Raw genomic sequence first — 16,740 nt, 5'->3', positions numbered from 1 at the left:
AGCAAAGGAGATTGAGGGGAGATTTGATAGAGGTGTACAAAATTATGACAGGCAAGTTACACAAGGAAAAACTGTTCCCATTAACTGATGGTACACTGACTACAGGACACAGATTGAAGGTTTTGAGCAACAGATGCAGGAGGAATATGAGGAAGAACTTTTTTAAGCAGCGAGTGGTAATGACCTGGAACTCGCTGCCCACAAGGGTGGTGAAAGCAGAGACAAATCAATAATTTCAAAAGGAAATTGGATGGCCACCTAAAGGAAATAAACTTATATGGCTACACGGATCGAGCGGGGGAGTGGGACTGACTGGATTGCTCTGCGGAGCTGACATGGACTCGATGGACCAAATGGTCTCCTTCTTTGCTGTAAATGACTCTATGACTCTAACAGCAGACTGTAAATCTGTGCTACTGACCTGATTAGACAAATGCAATCTTTTCACTGTATAAATCATACACTGATATTTCATATACCAAGTAATTTTATTGCCATCTGAAGATAAGTACAGTCAATGCAAAGTGATGCAGCTTCTAATACAAAACGTTTAAGAAAAAGAGATGAGCTATCCAGCTGTAATTTTGTTACAGTGAACTACATGGAAGGCACATTAACCACTGCTGCAAAGATCACACAAAATAACTCTGGGTATCACAAGCGAATGGCTTAAGCAGGATTACCATGTATTTTAAATTAGAAACAAGGACTTGAAAAAGCTTAAAAAGCATAGCTACCGCCAAAGCATATTATCCACCCTGGACTAACATTTTTTTAAAAAGCCAAACCTCACTCTACATTGGAAACACGTCTTGTTTGTTTCAAAGCTATGTATGTGACAGGTTGAATGATATAGATCATGAAAGCTTCCTTTTGTTTTCCCAGGTTTTTGTTTCCCTTAATCTTCTTATCCTGCTCCTTACTAGCAGCCCATAGCTCAATGTCCGGTTAAAAAGTTAAATATTTAAGATGAATAAATTATCAAGAAGCTTGTCCCAAACAGATACACATAGTTCACTGTTCCTTACTCATGCTGAGTAATGTCAAGCCAATGCAGTAGGTTCAGCCTTTTCATGGCTATATTCTGTTCATGGAAAACCCTTTGGTACAAGTTCTGATTGCGCATTGGGATGTTAAAGCTGCTATATAAATGCAAGTTATTGTTATGTTTGAAATTCCAGGCTTCAATGATGATTTGTTAAAATGCTTGCATTTGTATTGAACCAGATCAGGTCTGTACAGTTTTTTTCTTAAGAAATCAGAACAAGTGTAACAACTGCATTAGCTGCAGAAGCAAGTGGAGTAACACGACTGAAATCATACTTTGCTGCTGCCTGAGGCATTTTGTTCAGCATGGCACTACAAGCTGGTGCAAGGATGGCTATAAATGTATTCCATTTTCTGGCTGATTGTCACTTTTAAAATGTTATAAACCAATTTCTATTTAAACTAGTAACACATTCTTCTTTAAAATTCAATTCCTATTTTATATCATGGAGGACATTCACTTTTATGTAAACAAATATCTCATGTAAATATCAAAGTAATACATATTTTGAAAAAATAAAAAATAATGCTTCCCATATCAATGATTAAGATTTAAAAATAATTATATGGTCAGTGGTGTGAGCTTTATCCTAGTATAAAATTTGGCCATCTGATCTCACCATTGCTAAGCCCCTTGTACTTCTGCAATGCCGTATCACAATTCTATAATCTAAGCAGATGATTGCAACACTTCAGTTGGAAGAAATGCTTAAGAGACTAGCTTAGCTTCTTGACAATCCTAGAAGCACCTTGAAAATAAATGGCAAACTGAAGGATGATGCACTTCACAATGGAAAAGTTTCATATCAGCACACTGCCTACATCATACAGATAACATTTGCAACAGTTATGCAGAATGAATATCTACATTATATACACTCTAGGATACAGCACAGATAAAGTAAACCCTAATTTGTGAAACTAAAGAATGCTTGAATTAAAAACAAAATCCTTAAGAAATAATTACAGGCTCTGGTTCGATAAATTAACAGTGAATCAAATCAACACTGCAACACTGTAAAAGCTAGAGCTGAAATTAATCATCTATCTCCAGTTCACAGATCTGTCCTCATTGCATCTCTGCAATAGAAGCAAAACATCAAAAACTAAAATCTTGTTAGGTCTTCTCCAAATTGCCATGGATACCATGTAGAGCTCAGCGATAATGTTGCGCACATTTGGCTATAAAAACTCAACATAGTTTTCTGGGATTAGTCCAGTTTTCCCATCCAGTGTTCCTTCAAGCCAACCAGGTTCCCTGGATGAATGAACTAAAAAATACACAAGTTAATCCTGAGTAGAAGTACTCTTTTAGATCAGCACCACAACAAAATGAATCTTTTTTTAGTGAATTTTGTCTTCACCAAGGGGAAGCATATCAAGAAGGATCAACGGAACACATTTCACATTTGTTTCAAGCATTGCATTAGTATCAAGTCTCCTCACTTGGACACAAGTATATATGCTTCACTGACCTTAGGCAGTATCTTCCATTGTATTCAGGCTGTAAGCAGAATAATTTGCTAATTTATCCATATTATTAGATAATCTTTGATATTCCCTGCTAATACTTTAACAATAGTATATTTCCAGTCTGAGTTGCTGATAAGCAGAGATCAGGCATCTCTCCATGAGAGAGGGGAAAATCTGGAAGTAGCATTAAAGTTCGATCACTGTTACAGAATATCTGATGAAGAAGTGCATTACAAGAGGCCTGTAATTGGAATGTCTAGATGGATCCCTGGAATCAGGTCAGGTCAGGCAAAATACTGAAGGAGTCTTACACTTTGAAAGGGCTAAATACACCATTTAGAAAGATTATAGAGGTTATAATATATACATGTAATATGTTAAAAGTCCTTTCTTACTTCCTGTGTCATACTTTCTATCTCATTTTGGTGGTGACACCAGTTATAAAACAGCATTATCTTCTGACTCAAAATGAACCAATCTACAGGAGATTGGCTAATGATAGTGTATATCCTGTAGTAATTCTCATGGTAAGTTAGGAGGTATGTTGTTTTGCAAGTACAGCAACATTATACCGCAATCAATTTTTTTGATGCTAAAGACCAATACCATGTAACCAGGCCTGTCCATTAATAGAGACTAAGTTCAACATTTGAGGGCAATTAGAAGCTATTTTCTGTTGCTGAGAAACTTACTCTCTAGATTGGAAATGATTGGCTTTCTTTCTTTATATATTCACTTAAAGTGCAACTGAAATATCTATGTGTGACAAATGTGAGACCTTAAGTGTGATTTTCCTGTAGGATTTCTATGTACATTTCAAATGTTACTTTTGTATCTTTATACTTTCGTCTGTTTCATCCCACCCAATACCCCCATGTGACACATGAATCTACTTTAGATACATGTATGATGTCACAAGTGCCAGATGTCTGAAGTAAGAGACAGGAGATCCATGACTATGTAATTAGTTCTATAAAATATTCTAGCAAATTTCCTATGTTGTTTCATGGTTAAGTCAGAGAATGCACTGTTTTAAAAAGACATAACTATTATACTATTCAAAACACCCTTTTCCGCTTTGTGTGCAATCGGGAAGTTGCATGCAAATGCTAGAGTTGGGTTAGACTTCGCGTTTCCACTAAAGATTTGCAGAATCACAGTAAAATCTTGCATGAACCAGCACAATTAGGTGGTGCAATAGAATGTAATCTCTCTTTTCTTTCCATTAAAAAGTATTTTTTGATGTTTAAGAGCGGTAACCTGGTATCGTTTTATTAATATCAACTCCAGCTGTGAATAACATGCTTTAAAATAACTAAAAAATTATACTGAACCATTTAACAGTTTCACTGGTGCACAGCAGTTTCTTAGTAAATTAAATATTTCTTGATGCCAAAATGAGTGCAAGTTGGAGCCTTCCCAAACTAGCACAATCAGTGGAATCTAGCAATTTTGACCGGGGGGTTGTGACCAATTTTATCGAGGGGAGGTGCCCAGATTATGCCGCGTCAAGTGAAAACTTTCCCCCAATGTACTGTTCTGCTGAAGTACAGGTATGTATTCTTTTAAAGTTAAAATCTAATTGCAGTTAAATAAGTTGAGCTCGTATAGAATTTGATTGCACAACCACAACCTCCACCTCCAATTCCAATTCAATAGGGATTTTCTTCACACTTACCATTCTCAAACATGGTTCCAGCACTGAAGGATAATTCTGAGTCATGTTCTGCTTTACATGCATACAAGGCTTGAGCTTTGCGACATTGGATACTGTAAAAATAAGTGATAGTAACAGGATTAACTTTTTAAAAATGTCTTTCTAATGGTGGCCAGGAAATTCAGCAGGCCAGAACAGCTCATTATACTTTTTTTTCTTTATTCTCAGGCATTAGGCAGCATTGGCAAGGCCAACATTTATTGGACATCACAATTGCCCCTAGAAAGTGATTGTGAGCAGCCTTCTTGAACCATTGCAGTGGTGAAGCAGCTCCCTCAATGCTGTTATGTAGGGAGTCCTAATGATAATGAAGAAAACGCAAAATATCTTTTTTTTAAATCGTTCATGGGAATGCAGGCATCGTTGGCAAGGGCATCATTTATTGCTCATCTCTAACTGCCCTTGAAATGGTGGTGGTAAGCCACCTTTTTGAAATGCTGCAGTGCTGTTAGGGAGTTCCAGGATTTTGACCCAGCGACAGTGGAAGAGGGTGTGTGGCATGGAGGGGAACTTGCAGATGGTTGTGTTCCTATGCACCTGTTGCCCTTGTCCTTCTAGGTAGTAAAGGTTGCAAGTTTGGCAGGAGCTTTGGCAAGTTGCTGCAGTACATCTTGCAGATGTGGTGTAGGGAATGAATGTTTGATTCTAGATGGAGTACCAATGAAATCTTTGTCTTTGGAACTCTCTTCCTCTAAAGGCAGTGGAAGCAGAGTTTTTAAATGTTTTTAAGGCAGAGGTAGATAGATTCTTGATAAGCAAGGAGGTGAAAGGTTATTGGGCGTAGCTGGGAATGTGGAGTCAAGGTTACAATTAGATCAGCCATGATCTTATTGAATTGCAGAGCAGACTCGAAGGGCCAAGTGGCCTACTCCTGCTCCTAATTCATATGTTTGTAAGTGGCTGCTTTGTCCTGGATGGTATCGAATTTGAGTGTTGTTGGAGCTGCACTCATCTAGGCAAGTGGAGAGTATTCCATCACACTCCTGATGTATGCCTTGTAGATGGTGGCTTTGGGGAGTCAGGAGGTGAGTTATTCGCAGAATTCCTAGTCTCTGACTTGGTCTTGTAGCCACAGTATTTGTGTGGCTACTCCAGTTTCTGGTCAATGGTAACCCCCAGGATGTTGATGGTGGGGGATTCAGCGATGCCACTGAATGTGAAGGGGAGATGGTTAGACTCTCTCTTGCTGGGGATGGTCATTGCCTGGCACTTGCCACTTGTCACCCCAAACCTGAATGTAGTCCATGTCTTGCTGTATGTGGGCACAGACTGCTTCAATATCTGGAGGAGTAAGTACAGGACTGAATACTGTGCAATCAGCAAACATCCTCACTTCTGACCTTACGATGGAAGGAAGGTCTTTGAAGCTATTGAAGATGGTTAGGCTAGAACACTGGCCTGAGCAATGCCTTTAATGAGGTCCTGGGGCTGAGATGATTGGTCTCCTACAACCACAACCTTTATCGACTCATTGACTCTGTGCTTCTGGCTGAAAATGGTTACAAACGCTTCAGCCTTGCCTTTGTGCTAGGTATGATTCCAGCCAGTGAACAGTTTTCCTCCTGATTCTCATTGACATCAATTTTACTAGGGCTTCTTGATGCCACACAGTCAAATGCTGACTTGATGTCAAGGGCAGCCACTCTCATCTCACCTCACCTCTGGAATTCAGTTCTTTTGTCCCTGTTTGGACCGAGGCTGCAATGAGGTCTGGAGCCAAGTGATCTGGGCAGAACCCAAATTGAGTATTGGTGAGCAGGCTATTGCTGAGCACTTGATTGCACTGTCGACAACATGTTCCATCACTTTGCTGATGACCAAGTGTAGACTGATGAGGCGGTAATTAGATTGGATTGGATTTGTCTTGCTTTTTGTGGAGAGGACATACCTGAGCAATTTTCCACATTGTTGGGTAGATGCCAGTGTTGTAGCTGTACTGGAACAGCTTGGCTAGGGGTGCAGCTAGTTATGGAGCATAAGTCTTCAGCATGACAGCCGGGATATTATCGGGGCTCATAACCTTTGCTGTATCTAGTGTGCTCAGCCATTTCTTAACATCATGTGGAGTGAATCAAATTGGCTAAATACTGACATACGTGATGCTGGGGCCCTCAGGAAGAGGCAGAGATGGTTCATCGACTCTGTACTTCTGGCTGAAGCTAGTAACAAATGCTTCAGCTGTGCCTTTTTCACTAACATGCTGGGGTCCGCCATCATTCAGGATAGGGATGTTCATGGAGTCTCCTTCCTGTTAAATGTACACCACCATTCACTAGATGTGGCAGGACTGCAGAGGTTTGATATAATCCACTGATTATGGGGTATCTTAGCTCTGGCTATAGCATGCTGCTTTTGCTGTTTAACATGTTTGTAATCCTGTGTTGTAGCTTCACCAGGTTGGCATCTTGTTTTTAGGTATGCCTGGTGCTGCTCCTGGACTGCTCTCCAACACTCCTCATTGAGTCAGGGTTGGTCCCTTGGCTTGAGGGCAATGGTAGAGTGAGTAATATGCCAGGCCAGGAGGCTACAGATTGTGGAGGAATACAATTCTGCTGCTGCTGATACCCACAGTACCTCATTGATGCCCAGCTTTTGAACTGCTCAGCTGATCTGAATCTATCCCATTTAGCACAGTGGTAGTGCCAGACAACATGATGGAGGGTGTCCTCAGTGCCAAGAACACAAGGAACATGTGGTGATCACTCCTACCAATACTGTCGTGGACAATATATCTGTGACACGTAGACTGGTGAGGACAAGGTTAAAATAGGTTTTCCCCCTCATGTTGGTTCTCTCGCTACCTGCCGTAAACTCAATCTGGCAGCTATGCCCTTTAGGATTCAGCCAGCTCAGTCAGTAGTTGTTAGTATTAAGCCAGCTGGGTGATGGACACTTAAGTCCCCCACCCAAAATGCATGCCGTGCCCTTGATACCCTCAGTGCCTCTTCCAAGTGATGTTCAATGTGGGGAAGTACTGATTCATCAGTTGAGGAAGGGCATTAGGTGGTAAGCACCAGGAGGTTCCCTTACCCATGTTTGACTTGATGCCATGAGACTTAATGGGGTCCAGAGTCAATGTTGAGGACTCCCAGGGCCAATCCCAACCAACTGTATACCACTGTGCCACCACCTCTGGTTGGTCTGTCCTGTTGGTGGGACAGGACATACCCAGGAATGGTGAAGGTGGATTCTGGGACTTTGGCTGTAAGGTATGATTCTGAGTGTGACTGTCAGGCTGCTTCTTGACTAGTGTGTGGGACAGCTCTCCCAATTTTGGCACAAATCCCCAGCTGTTAGTGAGGAGGACTTTTTAAGGTCGACTGGGCTGTGCTTTTGTCATATCCAGTGCCTAGGTTGATGCAGGTGGTCTGTCCGGTTTTATTCTTATTTTACTTTCCGTAGCGGTTTGATACAATTAAATGGTTTGTTAGGCAATTTCAGCAGGCAGTTAAGAGTCAACCACATTGCCGTGGGTCTGAAGTCACATGTAGGCCAGACTGGGTAAGGATGGCAGATTTCCTTCCCAGATGGGTTTCCTGACAATCCAGTAGTTTCATGGTCAGAATTACTGAGGCTAGCCTTTTATTCCAGACTTATTCAAATAATTAATTAAATCTAAATTTCCACAGCTGCCCTGGTGTGAATTCATGTCTCTGAAGCATTAGTCCAGGCCTCTGAATTAATAGTCCAGTAACATTACACCTGCTACTGTTCACGATATGTCCAAGTCAAGATGGTGTGTGACTTGAAGGGGAACTTGGAAGTGGTGATATTTCAATGCACCTGCTGCCCTTATCCTTCGAGGTGGCAGAGGTCATGGGTTTGGGAGGTGTAGTCAAAGAAATCATGGCGAATTGCTGCAGTGTATCCTCCAAGTAGCATAGCCCATAGTGCATGCTTAGGTACGTGGATAAGATGCCAATCACGTAGACTGCTTTATTCTGCATAGCATGAAGCTTCCCTAGTATTGTTGCAGCTGTACCCATTTAGGCATGTGAACCACTCACTGCAAAATATCCAGTCTCAGACCAAGTAATCACAGTTATGTGGCTGATCAGTTCAGGCTCTGGTTAAAGGTGACCCTCAGGAAATAGATTTGGGGAAGGGAGTTATGGTAGTGGTGGTGGTGGTGAAAAGACTTGGCAATAGTCATGGTAAGGTGATTTGGTTCTTTGGTGAAGAATTTACTTGCCACTTAGCCCAAGCTAGGATGCTGTCCACATTGTGCAGCATGCAACCATGGATTGCTTCTTTATCTGAAGAACTATGAATGGAATTGAGCACTGTGCAACTATCAGCAAACAGCCCCAGTTCTGACCTTGAGGGAGGGAAGGTCAATAATGAATCAGCTGAAGATAGTTGGACCTAGAACAAGTCAGTATAGCCTGTTTAACTGCAGAGTGTTGGGAACTTCATTACTGCACAATGAACAGCAATCACTGGGGTCCCCCAAATAGCTATAATTTATTTCATGGAAACCTGAATTGATGCAACTGGTCATCATCAGTTTGAAGTTTTTAAATAGCAGGGTCATGGAATACACTGGATATGTTAGTTTCGGCAGGCATCAAGATCGGCGCAGGCTTGGAGGGCCGAATGGCCTGTTCCTGTGGTGTACTGTTTGTTTCTGTCTGTTTACAGAACTTTTAGAATGTCATTGCATTTTTCCCTGACTGGATGATGGGTATATCCTAAAGAATATTGGTAAACAAATGAAAAATTGCAGTGGAATTCACACAATATCAATATTAAAACTATTACTGACTGTTCAGGTGACCCAACTCTTAAGATAGATGACTAAGACCATTCTGCCTAACCTGCCTCATCCATTAGAATCCACAGTTGCTCTATGCTACTGTCCAGCTATTTCTTAAACAATTGAGTGGTTCTTGTCTTAATTAACCTACCTGAAAATCTATTCCAAGTTTTGATTATTCTTTGTGTAGAAGAACAGTTTCTTGGCATTGGTCATAAAATTACCTTCTAGCAATTTGAGTCCTTGTCCTACTATAGGTGTATTGAGGACTGTTAGAGATTTTTTTTTAAATGAGATGTAAAGAGCCTCTTTTATCCACTTTTCACATTTTCTGAAACACATATCTTGTTTTATTGTATGTCATGAACAACTTCACTGACAAATTGGAAATAAAGAAATTCCTACATCATGAATTTACAACTGAAACATGAACGAGCAATCACAAACACTCAAAGTGGTTAAGACGGTTAAGACAGGCAACAACCTAGTCAGGCGCAGTAATCAGAATATAACATAACCATTAAATATTCTGCCCAACAGGTAACACATTACAGGCCAAATGATTAATTCAAAATTCTCAGGAAAGTAATGAAGAATAGAAACAGACTACAACTAATTTGGTCACTAGATTTTGCTACAGGGAAGAAGGATCAAGATACGTTTTCATGAGTAATTATACCTCAACAAGACAACAAACAAATTCAAAGGAAAACTTTCCTTTACAAAAAATATTCTTATGGCATACGGTATACATACAATTAAAAGCCAAACTGCTCAGTGCATAGGATATTAAAAATGGTTAATGAGGATATCAATAGGATGAGAGGGGATCTAGCCAGGGTAAAATGGAACATTTTTGAATGTAAGCTAGCAAAAAATATAAAATGGACTGTAAAAGCTTCTATAGGTACTTAAAAAGGAAATGTCTGGCTCAGACAAATGTGGGTCCAATACAGGCAGAGTCAGGAGAATTTATAATGGAGAATAGAAAAATGGGAGAGAAGCTAAATGATTACTTTGTGTCTGTCTTCACTGAGGAAGATTCAAGAATCTAAGGGATTAGGGGGAATGAGGAATTGAAGGAAATTAGTATTAGTAAGAAGGTTGTATTGGAGAAATTAATGGGGCTGAAGGTTGATAAGTTCCCAGGACCTGATTTTATACATCCCAGTGTGTTGAAAGAGGTATTTATGGAGATAGTGGATGCATTGGTGATCATCTTCCAAAATTCTACAGATTCTGGAGCGGTTCCTGCAGATTGGAAGGTAGCAAATGTCACCCCATTATTTAAGAAGGGAGGGAGAGAGAAAACAGGGAATTACAGACCTGTTAGCCTTCCATCAGTCATTGGGAAAATGCTAGAATCTATTCTGAAGGATGTGATAAGTGGACACTTGGATAGTAATGATCTGATTGGACATAGTCAACATGGATTTATGAATAGGAAATCATGTTTGACAAATCTGTTGGATTTTTTGAGGATGTTACTAACAGAATTGATAAAGGGAAATCAGTGGACATGGTATACTTGGATTTTCAGAAGGCAGTGTCTGGGACATTGTCTGTAAGGTATGATTTTGTGAGTATGACTATGTCAGGCTGTTGCTTGACTAGTCTGTGGGACAGTTCTCCCAACTTTGGCACAAGCCTCCAGATGTTAGTAAGGAGGACTTTGCAGGGTTGACAGGGCTGGGCTTGCCGTTGTCGTTTCCGGTGCCTAGGTCGATGCCAGGTGGTCCGTCCGATTTCATTCCTTTTTATTGACTTCGTAGCAGTTAGGTACAACTGAGTGGCTTGCTAGGCCATTTCAGAGGGCATGTAAGAGTTAACCACATTGCTGTGGGTCTGGAGTCACATGTAGGCCTGACCAGGTAAGGACAGCAGATTTCCTTCCCTAAAGGACATTAGTGAACCAGATGGGTTTTTACAACAATCGACAATGGTTTCATGGCCATCATTAGACTAGCTTTTAATTCCAGATTTATTAATTGAATTCAAATTCCACCTTCTGCTGTGGTGGGATTCGAACCCATGTCTCCAGATCAATACCCTGGGTCTCTGAGTTACTAGTCCAGTGATAATACCGCTACGCCACCGCCTCCCCGACTTGATTGAAACATATAAGATTCTGAGGACTCTTGACAGGGTGGATGTGGAAAGGATGTTTCCCCTTGTGGGAGAATCTAGAACTAGGGGTCACTATTTAAAAATAAGGGGTTGTCCATTTAAGACAGAGATGAAGAGAACTTTTTCCTCTCAGAGGGTTGTGAATCTTTGGAACTCTCTTCCTCAAAAGGTATTAGAAGCAGAGTCTTTAAATATTTTTAAAGCAGAGGTAGATAGATTCTTGATAAGCAAGGGTGTGAAAGGTTGTCAGGGGTAGGCGGGAATGTGGAGTCGAGGTTACAATCAGATCAGCTATGATCTTATTGAATGGCGGAGCAGGCTCGAGGTGCTAAGTGGCCTACTCCTGCTCCTAATTCGTATGTACGTAACTCAATATTATGTTGCCAGAATCACTCACTGCTCGCTCTCAGTTCTGATTTTTTAAATAATTCTGGAAACTATGGAAAAAGATGACAGGTCTATAAAAACACAAGTGTTAAGCAGAAAAGATCATACAGCCTTCACGATGACTTGTCAATGACTTTTGAGCAAAAATTATAAAGTTCGTTTTCCTTAGTAAGGCAAAGATGTCTGTCAACTGCCATTGAGACCAATAGCCCACGATCAATCTGAATATATAACTATGCTTAGAAAAATATTTGTATAGTTGAACCCTTTGTCCCTCATATACATTCATGTGGTATTGCAGAGGATATCAAGAGTGCAAATGATATAAAACTGATTATATACTCAACAGCTATTAAAATTAGTGAAAATATTTTCATGAAATTTATGATAAGGAGATGCTTTTATTAAACTGAAGATATTAGACTGGGTAAACTTTATTAGTACTAATGTTGTGGAGGTGAATTCTTGGAATGTATTCAAGATGGTTTTCTACAGCAGTACAGTGTATAAAGTTGCCCCAAAAAATGGTGAACCTGAGGATTGGGAGCATTTCAGAATTCTGCAAAGGAGGACTAAGAAAAAGATTAAGAAAGAGAAAATCAAATGAGAGTAAACTAGCGAGAAACATAAAAACGGACTGTAAAAGCTTTTATAAGGATGCAAAAAGGAAAAGATTAGCAAAGACAAATGTGCGTCCATTACAAGCAGAGTTAGGAGAATCTATAGTGGTATTGCCCACTATAAATGGCAGAGAAACTACATGAATACTTTCTGTCTGTCTTCACGGATGAAATGACTAAAAACCTCCCAAAATGGAATGAGGAAATCAAGGGACTAGTGTAAATGAGGAACTGCAAAATATTATTAGTAAGAAAAGTACTAGAGAAATTAATGGGACTTAAAGTAGATAAATCACCTGGATCTGATGACCAACATCTCAGAGTGCTTAAAGAGGTGGCTATAGAGATAGAAGATGCATTGCTGGTCATCTTTCAAAATTCTATAGACTCTGGAATGGTTCCTGCAGATTGGAAAGTGGCAAATGTAACCCTACTATTTAAGAAAGGAGGGAGAGAGAAAGCAGGTAAATACAGACCTGTTAGCCTAATCTCAGTCATAGGGAAAATGCTAGAATCTATAATAAAGGATGTGATAACAGGACATTTAGAAAATAACGGTAGGATTGGGCACAGTCAACATGGATTTATAAAAGGGAAATCATGTTTAGCAAACCTGTTGGAGTTTTTTGAGGATGTAACTAGCAGAATAGATAAGGCGGAACCGGTGAATGCCGTACATTTAGATTTTCAGAAAGCTTTTCATAAGGTACCTCAAGAGGTTTTTTAATTTTTTTTTATATTTTAGAGATACAGCACTGAAACAGGCCCTTCGGCCCACCAAGTCTGTGCTGACCAAGAACCACCCATTTATACTAATCCTACAGTAATCCCACGTTCCCTACCACCTACCTACATTAGGGGCAATTTACAACGGCCAATTTATCTGTCACCTGCAAGTCTTTGGCGGTGGGAGGAAACTGGAGCACCCGGCGAAAACCCATGCGGTCACAGGGAGAACTTGCAAACTCCGCACAGAATTGAACCCGGGTCCCTGGAGCTGTGAGGCTGCGGTGCTAACCACTGCGCCACCCAAGGTTCGTAAACAAAATTAGAGCACATGGGATTGGGAGGAATATACTGGCATGGATCGAGAACGGGTTAACGGACAGAAAACAGAGTAGGAATGATAGATCATTTTCGGATTGGCAGGTTGTGACTAGTGGGGTACTGCAAGGATCAGTGCTTGGGCCCCAGTTTTCACAATCTATATCAATGATTTGGATGTGGAGATTAAATGTAATATTGCCAAGCCTGCAGATGACACAAAACTATGTGGAAGTCATAGTTATATAGCACAGAAACAGGCCCTTCGGCCCATTTTGTCTGTGCTGGCCATCAAGCGCCTATCTAGTCTAATTCCATTTTCCAGCATTTGGCCCGTAGTCTTGTATGCTATGGTGTTTCAAGTGCTCATCTAAATACTTCTTAAATGTTGTGAGAGTTCCTGCCTCTACCACCCCTTCAGGCAGTGTGTTCCAGATTCCAACCACCCTCTGGGTGAAAACATTTTTCCTCAAATCCCCTCTAAACCTCCTGCCCCTTACCTTAAATCTATGTCCCCTGGTTATTGACCCCTCCACTAAGGGAAAAAGTTTCTTCCTATCGATCCTATCAATGCCCCTCATAATTTTGTATACCTCAATCAGGTCCCCCGTCAGCCTTCTCTGCTCTAAGGAAAACAACCGCAGCCAATCCAGTCTCTCTTCATAGCTGAAATGCTCCAGCACAGGCAACATCCTGGTGAATCTCCTCTGTACCCTCTCCAGTGCAATCACATTCTTCCTATAGTATGGTGCCCAGAACTGTACACAGTATGCCAGCAGTGCCTAACTAGCATTTTATACAGCTCCATCATAACCTCCCTGCTTGTATATTCTATGTCTCGGCTAATAAAGGCAAGTATCCCATATGCCTTCCTAACCACTTTACACCAAGGTCCCTCTGTACTTTCTCGGGTCCTACCATCCATTGTATATTCCTTGCCTTGTTAGTCCTCCCAAAATGCATCACCTCACACTTCTCAGGATTAAATTCCATTTGCCACTGCTCAGCCCATCTATATCGTCCTGTAATCTAAGGCTTTCCTCCTCGCTATTTACAACACCACCAATTTTCGTGTCATCTGCGAACTTACTGATCATACCTCCTATATTCACGTCAAAATCGTTAATGTACACTACAAACAGAAAGGGTCCCAGCACCGATTCCTGCGGTACACCACTGGTCACAGGCTTCCACTTGCAAAAACAACTCTCGACCATCACTCTCTGTCTCCTGCCACTAAGCCAATTTTGGATCTAATTTGCCAAATTGCCCTGGATCCCATAGGCTCTTACCTTCTTAACCAGTGTGAGTTGTGAGGAGGATGCAAAGGCGCTTCAAAGGGATTCAAAGAGGCTAAGCGAGTGGGCAAAAATTAGGCAGGTGGAATACAATGTTGAGAAATGTAAGGTAGGAAAAACAGAAATACAGAGTATTTCTTAAATGGTGAGAAGCTGGGAAGTGTTGAATTTCAAAGAGACTTGGCTGTCCTTGTTTATGAGTCACTGAAAGCTAACATGCAGTTACAGGGCAAGCAATTAAGGCGGCAAATGGTATGCTGGCCTTCATTCCAAGAGGATTTGAGTATAGGAGTAAAGAAAATCTCTATGTTGAGGCTGGTTTTCAATTAGCTAAAGAATCACAAACCATGGCTTAGTCCTCTTTCCACGTGGTACAAAGTGAATAACACAAGATTATCTCTCTGTGAAAGGATATATCAACATCAAATTCATTAAGAAAACTCTAAAACCTTTTGGGAAAGGTTGGGTTTCCCCCCGTATACAGAAGAAATGAACAATTGAAAATAATTGGTACCACACCTGAGAGGGGAAGAGTCGCTGGAGGTTGAGGAAACAGGTACTGGACTTGAAGGTGCTGAAACCATAGGCCACGAGGGTGACAATGGTGAGCTGGGACTGGGAGGGAGAGGACTAGAAATTCAATAAGCAGTGTTAAAAACTGAAAAAAATTAAAATGATAATGACAACAAATACAGGATATGATTCTAGGATTATCTCAAAGGTTAGCATGCCACGTTAAGGATTTATTTGTGCACTGATATTTTGACAACAGTTTTCAATGCGATTGGAAACAAGATTCCTTTCAACAGTACACTGAACTCCAAATAAACAGGAACATGATCAAAACACAGAATTACAGTGTACTAACCATATTGTATACACTCACATTTTGGTAAAATTTCTGATCCAGGAGGCTATTAGAAAGAGCTACTATTACTTTCAATGTACAGTACTCTTACCACTTAGTTAATGCAAAGTGGAGGAAATGAGAAAATCTGATTTGGGATCTTTCTCTCATAGCCTTTTACAGCTGCATAACTTTCTGTGCATCAGCTTGTGATCAGCATTCTTGACAACAAAACAATGCAGGTCCATGCTGAACACCTCTTTGCCAATTGCACGTTTCAAATGTTGATTCTTCACAAGAGTGCAATAACTTCTCTCATCAAATAAGAAAATAACAACTAAATTTGGGGATGGGGACAGCACAAAAATGCAATGGAACTCATGAAGGACCACAACGATAAAGAATAAGAGGGCAGACACCTTGCATTGGCAGCAGTAGTTTTAGTAACTCAGCACAGCCATAACATTTTCTGAAGTCACACTGATTTCTCCTCAGCCTCATGTCCTGGTATTCTATTCAGGAGAACTCTGGCAAAATGACTTCCCTGGCATACTAAACAGGCCATATCAGCCAATGCATCATATAAATACTGGACAAATTGAGGAACATGCAGGGTTAACAAGAGAGACTGAATGAAAATGAAGTTGCAGAAAATACAACAAACAATAAAAATAGGAGACGGGAGCATAGAAACACAGGAACAGGAGTAGGCCATTTAGCTCTCTGAGCCTGTCTGCCATTCAGTGATATCATGGCTGATCTGGGACCTAATCACATAACTGTATATCCCTTCATACCTTTGGATAACAAAAATTTATTGATCGCAGATCTAAATTGATCTTGTAGCAAATGCTGTTGGCAGCTGAGAGTTCCAAACTTCCACCGACCTTAGTGTGTAAGCGTGTTTATGAATTTCACCCCTGAAAGGTCTAGCTCTAATTTTTACAGTATGCATCCTAGTCCTAGACTTCCCAACCAACAGCAATAGTTTCTTTCTATCTATCTATCTCATCAGTTCTCCTTAATATCTTGAAAACTTCGATCAAATCATCCCTCAACCTTTTAAATTCCTAGTTGGTGTAATCGTTCCTCAACTTAACCCTTGCAGTCCAGGTAGCATTCTGATAAATCTATCCTGGACTCCCTCCAAGGTCAATATATTCTTCCTAAGGTGTGGTGCCCAGAAATGATGACAAGTACTCCAAGTATGGTCTAATCAGAGAGAAAATCCTTTAATTAGAACTGCTGTAGAAGTGCTCAAAGACAAATGGGGATGCACTGAGGCAGTCAAAAAGCTTCGCCATGCCATCCAAACACTAAGAATGAGGAAGGTGAGTTTGTCTTGGAAACTGACAGCAATAATTCCATTAGACAAAGAGGTCAGGAAGGAGTGAAGAAATTCCGGAGATGTTAATCTGTCTTGT

General features: G+C 40.6%; 1 protein-coding gene across 13 annotated transcripts in view; it reads right to left on the bottom strand.

Annotated features, from left to right (window-relative positions):
* Nucleotides 1-481: 481 nt before the first annotated feature.
* Nucleotides 482-16,740, bottom strand: part of LOC137375927 (rho GTPase-activating protein 26-like) — a 225,176-nt gene continuing 208,917 nt past the window's right edge. For 8 of the 13 annotated variants that reach the window (XM_068043640.1, XM_068043635.1, XM_068043643.1 and 5 more), the window contains 3 exons: nt 14,989-15,099; nt 4,199-4,290; nt 482-2,318 (listed from right to left, as the gene is read on the bottom strand). In XM_068043640.1, the coding sequence (XP_067899741.1) occupies nt 2,230-2,318; nt 4,199-4,290; nt 14,989-15,099 (292 nt within the window). In that variant the 3' untranslated portion in view covers nt 482-2,229. Of the gene's footprint in view, nt 2,319-2,522; nt 2,552-4,198; nt 4,291-14,988; nt 15,100-16,740 lie in introns of all 13 variants that reach the window. The other 5 variants (XM_068043642.1, XM_068043644.1, XM_068043645.1 and 2 more) reach the window with 2 other exon arrangements.

This window comes from Heterodontus francisci, chromosome 12 (genome assembly GCF_036365525.1).
Source record: "Heterodontus francisci isolate sHetFra1 chromosome 12, sHetFra1.hap1, whole genome shotgun sequence".
Lineage (NCBI taxonomy): Eukaryota > Metazoa > Chordata > Chondrichthyes > Heterodontiformes > Heterodontidae > Heterodontus > Heterodontus francisci.
The sequence above is the reverse complement of the archived record's forward strand: the minus strand, read 5'-3'. Positions and strand labels throughout refer to the sequence as shown.